At 25.2% G+C, this 9,800-nt stretch overlaps 1 protein-coding gene across 1 annotated transcript; it reads right to left on the reverse strand.

The window, feature by feature from the left end:
* Positions 1-6,903: 6,903 nt before the first annotated feature.
* LOC122724821 (cylicin-1-like) lies at positions 6,904-8,535 on the reverse strand. Its single transcript, XM_043960684.1, has 2 exons — positions 7,999-8,535; positions 6,904-7,272 (listed from the first exon to the last, which is right to left on the reverse strand). The coding sequence occupies exons 1-2, from the start codon at positions 8,533-8,535 to the stop codon at positions 6,904-6,906; spliced, it is 906 nt and encodes a 301-aa protein (XP_043816619.1).
* Between the last annotated feature and the right edge of the window lie 1,265 nt (positions 8,536-9,800).

The raw sequence follows: 9,800 nt of genomic DNA on the forward strand, positions 1-9,800 counted from the left end.
AAAAAATAAATAATAAATTTTTAAGTAATTTCACCTTAAAAAAATATTTTTAGCGATATGATAATAATAAAGTTTAATGGCAATATTGCATACCTGTATGATGTCCATATCTATGTGTTAGTCTTCTTTGCTGTATCTTACTCTTCTTGAGGATTCCGATACCCGAGATTTCACCAGACGACAGAAATTCCGAGACCGGACTCGAGCCGGATATTACATTTGCTAATATTATAAAGGCAATCTGAACATTTACATATATTTATATTTATATTTATATTTTAATTTTTTAATTTTAATTTAATTGATTTAATTTTTATATTTTACTATAATTTTAACTAATTTTTAAATTTTTAAATTTGATAATCGATATACCAATTTAATTGTATAGCTGATATTATTATAATTACTTTTTAATTGATATTAATCGTTTATATTATTTTATATTTTAATTTAAATATTTAAATTTTAAATAAATTAGTCAATATTTATATTTAGTATAATTTTAATTAATTTTTAAAATTAAAATTAAAAATAAATAATCTGTTAAAATATATAATTTAACAATGATATATTTTATTTTACAGTAATAATTATAAATATTTTATATTAAATATATTATTTAATTTAAAATTATAAAATAAAATAATTAAAAATAATATATTTATTATAAAATTTTCATATAAAATAAAATATATTTTTTTTAAAGTTGTGGAATGTGTATAAAACGGTTAAATTACTATTATTTTTAAAATTAAATATATTATTTAATTATAGTTAGATATGAGTTAATATTATTTTTATATATAGAATTAATTTATATTTATAAAATAATAAAATATTATATTTGACATTCTATTTGACTCTTATATTTTAATTTTTTTAAAATTAATTAAAATTACACCTAAATGTAAATATTAAGTCAATTAAATCAAAATTTAAACGTTTGAATTAAAATGTAAAATAAAGTAAACATTGGACTTTTTCGGTCATCTAGTCATTAGTTTACATAAATAATAATACATGTAATATACTAGCTGGACTATCAAATTAAAAAATTTACAGATTGACTAAAATTGTACCAAAATACAAATGCCATACTAATTAAACCAAAATTAAAAACTTGTAATTAAAATATAAATATGCGTAAATGTTGGGTTTGTTAGATCAATTGACCTATTATAAATAATTATGAGGCTAACAAATAAAATTAAAAATGCAAAACATACAACTACACCAAATCTCTCGAGATATTCTTTGTATTGCCAAATTGAATGCATATTTCTATTACATGAGTCAAATTTATACATCTCATTTCTAATAACAGAATTTTAAGATTCTGTTAATTATAAGCTACAGTAATCTATTAATAGTTATTACAATAATGAGAAGGAGAAAAAGTAACCAAATAATAAGAAAACTTAAAATGCCCCATTTCTACAAGTCCATTGCACATTGTTTTGCTTAGTTTGCTACCCTACTTATGCGCAACATTTTATTTTGCTACTCTACTTATGCGCAACATTTTATTTAATGAAACACATCGCATCAACATCTCTCCCTCAAAAATTTCCTTCCCTAAAAAAATTCCTTATCCTCAAGGAACAAAGGAAGGAAATCATAGTTGAAGGTCATCAGCAAATTTCTAAGTTGCATCAGTAAGAGAAGCTCTAGACCAGTGCACCAACCATTTTGTTGTTGCCTAATTATGTCTCTTGACTATTTTACTATCCAACATAGCTTGAGGATAAGTGATGGGTATCAAAACCACTAAAAATAATATTTTCAAATCCAACAAATATAAATTGTGTATAAGGTGAATAATATCGAATCTACGATGAATTGACACTATAAATCTCTAATTAATGACTAGGAAAATAAATAAAAAAGTAAAAAGGTGGGGTTTGATGAAGAGTGAAATCAAAATAAAAATCGAGACAATTAAAGAAAGTACTAAAAGACTTGGGAGAAAATCAATGCAAATATATTTTAGTTGAAAAATAGGATCATTTTCAATTGTGAGAATTGATAATTGAAGCAAAAATATATTTTTTTATTTCAATATATTAGTTCTAGTTATAGAAAATACTCCTCATAATCAATCTCTCTTTAGGTGTAAATTAATTAGAAAACATTCACTAATTAATCCTAGTCAACAAACAATTCAAAAAACGTCTATTGAAATTAATTTATCAACCGCCTTAAGGATTAGAGAGACCAAATTCTAACTAACAAACTAAATCACGTTGCGATCACGTTGCGAGTTTAAGTTAGATCATACAATTTCTTAGTGGGGTATACTGATGATTACTTATTGTTGAATAATTCAAGCAATTACACATCCAAACTGATAATATATATGCTTTTTCGAAAAAGCAAACTGATAATATATTACTTTGAAGATATGAATAACGAGCCCTATTGATTAGTTAACAAAACAATAATAATAACAATAAAAACTAAAATTGCATAAATATTGAAAGAATAAAGATTAACAATAATATTTAGATTTCACAATCCATAAAGAAACTTAAGTTTCAACCTATCATTAACTATAACCACTACAATAAATACAATATTTTGAAACGAATAAAAAACATCCCTCATTGATTGTAAACGTCTTTAAATTTAATAGGAGATAAAAATAAAACGTTACTATGGATGTCGCTATTTCAATATTGCTAATAGTTTTCTATTAAGTTTTTAACACAACGTCCCTAAATGGTTATCTATTTGTGACAAAAACAAATGTCTCAATTAATTATGTAATAACATTGAACATTTTTTTAGTGACGATTTATGATATTTCTAAATATACCTTTTGCAGACAATAATACAATTGTCACTAAAATTATTTTTTTGCGATGAAATTATATGTTATAATTCATTATGTCATCATATTAGATAATCTATTAGAGATAATTTAATACGTCCCTAAATATATATATTTTTTGGGACAATAATAAATTTGTCCCTAAATATGTTTATTTTATGATGAATTATTATGTCTCAATTAATTATCGTCAACTTTGATAATATATTAGCAACAATTCAGATTTTCCTTAAACATAACTTTTACGGGCGATACATAAGCGTAACTAAAGATAGTTATATTGCGACAAATTAATGTGTTTTAAATATTTATATAATTAGGTCCAGCTATTTGTTTTTTTAGACAATTTATATTAACAATGCATTATATTTTATTTATCAAAATTTTAATAATGGAAATAATTTATAATATATATATAAATTGTGAATATGTATAACAAAGAAAAATAACATACACGAAGGTTAATAATGTATACTAGTTTGTTGCTAACATTTAGTGTCAAAAAAAAAAATCTGCGGCTAATAACTTTAGCAATCAACAAAATTTACCATATTAAAGAATATAAAATCTATTTTTAAAATTAAGATAAATAAATATAAATATATTATCATGCAATAGGTGAATACATTTTTAATATTATTATAAAGATAATATTTTTAATAATTTTACAATTTTATGACTAGGTTAATATATTAACTTAAACGTTTTAATTTAAAATTTGTTGTATGATATAAATAAAATTTTTATAAGTATAACTTAATTTTAATGTTTTAATTTATTTTTTCTTTTATTCTTTATGAATTTTCTACATATATATTTAGTATTTGAAAAATAAATTACCTAAAATTTATAATGTAATATGCTGTATAATTAGCAAAAGAACTATATATCTTAAATTTTTGTAAATATTAATAATAATTAAATTAAATTAAATTAAAAATTATAAATATATTAAAACGCTAAATTTTTTTAATACACTAAATTTTTTTTAATAATTTAAATTCTAATACTATTAAAACGTTACAAGCAAATAAAATATACTGATAAAATTTTTTGTTGGTAACTAAAGTTATCGATGCATTAACAACTGTAAATAAAATTACTGACGCATTAACAATAGTATACAAGTCGTTGTTGCTCGTTGCTAAATTTTACCAACAATAAATCTAATGTCGGTAATTATTATTAATGGAAAAATTTATTACTAATTTCTTAGTCCATTGACAATAATATTATTAGAATAAATTTTATATGTAAGGAAATAACAATATTTTACTGATGATATAATATTGTTCAATAAAATTAATGATAAATTTTTTCATCACCCGTTACTAATTTATTGGTCATTCCTTATTGTATGAGTTTAAATTTGATAAAATAGTGACGCTATCATCAACACAATTTATTACTGATACATTTTTAAAAGAATTTTTAATTTACCAATAATTGTTATTGTTAGTAAGATATTAGGTAATTTTTTATTGTATGACTTTGAATTTAATGAAATAGCAACAGTATCACAACGCAATTTATAATTGATATATTTTAAAAAAAATTATTTTTACCAACTACTGTTGTCGTCGGTAAGATATTGATATTAATTAGCGATAAACATTTCGTCAATAATAATTTATATTATTTTTAGTAAAGCAATATTAACTACAATAATTTTACGTTTGTAAAATGTTATTATTAAAAAAATACAGTTTTCATAACTTTTTCTATCGGTAAAATTATTAAAATCTAAAAACTATTAAATTATAAAATTTTTATATATTCGATTTGTATCAATAAATATTCAATCTGTATTAATAAATATTCAACCTATATCAATAAATAAACAAATATTTAACTTGTATCAATAAATATCCAATGAAAATTAAATAAATATTCTAAAAAAAAGTAATTATGAAATTTAATTATATTACGACTTTAAATATTTAACAAAACAGTTCATTTAAAATCAAACTTGATTTTAATGTGTTAAAAAGTTTAAATTTGATAAAATAGTAATAGTAATGCTATTATCGACACAATTTATTACTGATGCATTTTTAAAAGAATTTTTAATTTATCAATAATTGTTATTGTTAGTAAGATATTAGGTAATTTTTTATTGTATGAGTCTGAATTTAATGAAATGGCAACACTATCACCAATACAATTTACAATTGATATATTTTTTAAAAAAATTATTTTTACCATGTTGTCGTCGGTAAGATATTGATATTAATTAGTGACAAATATTTTGTCAATAATAATTTATATTATTTTTAATAAATACAATATTAACGACAATAATTTTATGTTTGTAAAATATTATTATTAAAAAAATACAGTTTTCATAACGGTTTCTATCGGCAAAACTATTAAATTATAAAATTTTTACATATTCTACTTGAATCAACAAATATTCAATTTGTATTAATAAATATTCAACCTATATCAATAAATAAACAAATATTTAACTTGTATCAATAAATATCCAATGAAAATTAAATAAATATTCTAAAAAAAAAGTAACTATGAAATTTAATTATATTATGACTTTAAATATTTAACAAAACAGTTCATTTAAAATCAAACTTAATTTTAATGTGTTAAAATCTATTAAACTAATTATAAAATAAAGTACTATCAACTATGCGGTGGAGAAGGTTGAGAAGTCGGAAAACCACTCATTAATTTGACTATTTGTTCCATCATGGAAGCCTGCATCTACTCCATCAAAGACAACTTTAATTCACCCAGCTTATTTTTCTCATTCCTCATTTTGTCACTTTTTTGTTTACTATTTTCAATTTCATTCTTGAGTTTCCTCTCTTTTTTTTTTACCATTCTCAATTTCTTATGACAATTTAACTTGTTGCGTTAAAATAACATTTGTGTTTTAACCAAGAGTAAAGATACAACAAATATAGAATATGGAGCGAAGAGGGAATAAATCATTGAAGACCGAGAATGAAGACCACATACCCTTCGCTTTTTTGCTATCTCCAACCACATTTATATATATATGGTTATTATGATGATCGAGTCATCTCCCGTCTCCTATAGAAGAAATTATCCTACATATATATATACAAAAAAAATGTTAATTAAAATAACACTAATTTATAATATATATTTCAAAGTATTTTAAAATTACTCATATAATAAATAGACATATATATATATATTTGTTTCGACCTTTGATTTATAAAATTCTTTTTGTCATGATTGCGAGTATGAGTATAAACAAATAATTCAGTGACATTTACTGTTCAGCCTAATTCTTTCTCCTAAATAAATACATACATACATACATACATACATACATACATACATACATATATATATATATATATATATATATATATATATATAATGATTTAGAGTAATTATATGCAATATAATAAAATAAATAAAACATGAATTGAATCTAAAATTATCAAATGATCAAAATTAATAGCCTCAAAATATCATTGGCTCTAGACCTCATATCATTGGCCTTAGCAAATTATCAGACTTTATCAAACAAACAAATTTCTGATGTGGAAGATCAGCCTAGGCCGCAACCACAGAGCATACTTATGATGTTTTAGTTTTATTTTAGAGGTTAGGGTTTCTGCAACCTTAACCTGGGATCCCCAGAGTTAAGTCAGATGGAGGGGGGAGAAGAGAAAAGTGCCGTCAACACGGGCTTATAAAGTAATAGTATAATATAAGAAATAAGAAACTTACTATATTGAAATTTAAAGTACTTAATACAAGCTTCTGGAATTTAAGAGAGAGAGAGAGTTTACAGAGGAAATGTGAAGATACAGAAAATAGAAAGAGAGAGAGGGATTACAAGTGTGTGCCTTCACAAGGGGAGAGGCTCCCTTTTATAGAGAAATTTTTTGGCTTTACTGTTGGGTCACAAGAAGTTTTACTGTTGTTTCATGCGGCTGGTACTGTTCATAAACAGTGTTTTGTCTGTTCTTTTTACTGTAGATGAATAGTTTGTCTGCCACGTCTTTTACTGCTTTTGTCTTTGGCTGAGTAATAATTTGTTTGCCACCAGCTTTACTTTTCACAGAAAATTGTTTGCTTTACTCTGAGTCTGATGATGAAGAGGATGAAGTGTTCTGCTTCTTTTTCTTCTTCTTTTCTTTTTTATCCTTCTTTGTTTTATCCTTCTTTTTCTTTACCTTTGTGGTTTTCCTTTTGATTTTAATTGTTGGTAGGATCCCGAAACAATCATCTTCATTGCTGTTGCCTGAAGAAACCAGATTTTTATCAGAGGATGACGTTTCTGATGCTGTCGACTCTGAATTTGAGCTTGACTGTTTCTTCTTCCCTTTAGCTTTTTTCTTGGAGGTTTTAGCAGATGGTCTTCTTGAAGATTTTATGCTTGAGCTGGAACTGTCTGTTTTAGCCAATTCCTGTTTTAGAGATTTTACTGATCCTTCAGGACCAAGCTGTTTACACATGCTTTCGCAAATGAGCTTGTACTCTTCTGGGGTTTTAGCTGCTGCAAGCAGGGCTTGGTATTGGGCCTTTTAGGCTCCAAAACTAGGCTGCTCTTGTAGAGTCAGTTTACTACTATAAGAAATAGCAGAAAACTGGGCTTGTTTTAGAATGAGGTTTTTAACATGGGCTTCCGTGGTGGAATTCTTGAATGATCCCCACCATTTTATTTTATGTTTTTTAGCTATAATGGGAATATTTAGTTCAGTGATATAAGAAAAATCAAAGAACCACTGATATACCCAAGGAATAAAGAAATTCATACAAAAATACATTAGAGGAGGTGTTTATTTTTCACTCTGATGCGGTTTAAAATTTTGTTTGAAATACTGATATAATTGAGATACCTCTGAGGACAAAATGTCATCAGTTATACCTCTGAAAGTCCACCATTTGAAAAACCAATTTGGAAACCTTGAGGTGGTTTTAATAGTACTGTTATCAAAATAAATTAGCCAGGAATGAGTACATGTTGGATTTTGAATATTTAAAACGTTCTTCCATGCATCAATATAATCAAAATAATTATATGATGAGTAAAACCGATTTAAATTTTTTAATGCAATTGGTGTACTCAAACCTTTTACCGGCCAATCGACAGGATGAAGAACTCTTTTTATTTTTAAGGAAGAATATAAAATTACATTTTTATTATTTCTATCAAAAGTATGTTTTACTTTAACTGAATCAGATTGTTCTAAAACATTCTGATAGTATTCTTGGGTTTTTAAAATATCCACTGGCCGGAAATACCAGTTTTCAGGATAATTTTTATGAATTACTTCCCATGGATTTACATTTTCAAAACCTTGTTCTAGTTCTATTTCAAACTCTGAATTTGTTTTAAAAAACCATTTATGAGTGCCTCCATGGAAAGATGATTGGATTTTTGGCAAATCCACAGCCTTTAACGAATTTGATAAGTCTTTACTGTCTACCGTTTGAGACAGATTAGTTGTACCATGAATGGGTACAATCGCTTTAGAGTTTAGATTCATACCTGAGGCTCCTGAAGAGGATGCCATTCCCTGCAGGGCTTTAAGGACTTCTGGGGATTGGCTTAGTTGCTCAATCCAATTTTTAAAGTCTGTCTGGCTTTGGTCTTGGGGTTTTATTTGGGTTTTACTAATTTCATCCGAATGTTCAGACAGGGCTTTAGGAGTTGGGCTTGGGCTTCTCTCCTTATCTCTATTTTTGCTCTTCTTTCGAACCATTTTGCTGTAAAAATTCTCGTGTTAGAAAGTCTGGAATATTGTTTTTACTACCTTTAATAAATTCAATATCAAAATCAAAAATACTTAAAATCGCTTGCCATCTAGCAAAAATCTGTTTTGAGGCAAGGTTTTTAACATCTTTCTTTAAAACATCTTTTGCAGCTTTACAATCAATTCTAACTAAGAATTTTTGGTTTAATAGATCAGATTGAAATTTATTTATACAGATTTTAATGGTGGAGTAATTTATCTGGGTAGAGTTCCAGTGTCCCGAGGTAAACTGGATTATTCTCTCTTTACCATCTATTCTTTGTGTTAGAATTCCTCCATATCCTATATCTGAAGCATCAGTTTCTACAATCTTAAAAGCCTCTGGATTAGGAAGATATAAACATGGAATTTCTTTTATTAGTTTTTTTATGTGTCTTATAATATTTGTATGTTCTTCAGTCCATGGCTTTGTATTCTTCTTTAACATGTCATGGAGAGGTTTTATCATCCTATTTAAATTAGGATAAAAGTCTATAACATAATTTAAACATCCTAAAAATCTTTGCAGTTGGACTTTATTAATTATTTCATCTGGAAATTTGTCTCCAAAGACCATTGTTCTTTCAATAGGTTGGATTTTACTTTGTTCTATATAGTGACCTAAAAATCTTATTTTAGTTTGGAACAAGTTCATTTTAGTTTTACTTAGTGCTAACCCATTCTTTTTTATTATCATACAAAACGTTTTTAAATGTTTAAAGTGTTCTTCTATACTTCGGCTGAATATTAAAACATCATCTATATAAACTATGCAAAATTTTGAATAAGAGTTAAAAATATCATTCATTATTCTCTGGAATTCTGAAGGTGCATTTTTTAATCCAAAGGGCATTACATTCCATTCATACTGTCCAAAGGGAACAGTAAATGCCGTTTTATATCGATCTTTAGGGTCAATTTGAATCTGCCAATATCCTAATTTCTGTCGAATTTACAGAAAATATTTGCATTATATAATCTGTTTAAAAGATCTTTTTTATTTGGTATAAGATACCTAATCCATTTTAATGCTGTATTTAATGGTTTATAATTTATAACTAGTCTCGGTGTACCTCTTTCTATTTTTGCACTTTTATTAACATAAAAGGCTGCACATGACCAAGGACTTCTTGATTTACTTATTAATTTTTTATCCTCTAATTCTTTAATTTCTTTCTTATAATGCTCCAATAATTCTGGTGCCATTTGAATTGGTCTAGCTTTAGTTGAGATTG

Source organism: Manihot esculenta, chromosome 10, assembly GCF_001659605.2.
Source record: "Manihot esculenta cultivar AM560-2 chromosome 10, M.esculenta_v8, whole genome shotgun sequence".
Lineage (NCBI taxonomy): Eukaryota > Viridiplantae > Streptophyta > Magnoliopsida > Malpighiales > Euphorbiaceae > Manihot > Manihot esculenta.

Coding starts and splice junctions, on each gene's coding strand:
- LOC122724821 (XM_043960684.1), bottom strand. CDS start 8,535: ATGGTTCGAAAGAAGAGCAAAAATAGAGATAAGGAGAGAAGCCCAAGC. Junction 7,273..7,998: donor AACAATCTGATTCAGTTAAA/GTAAAACATACT, acceptor ATGTGTAAACAG/CTTGGTCCTGAAGGATCAGT.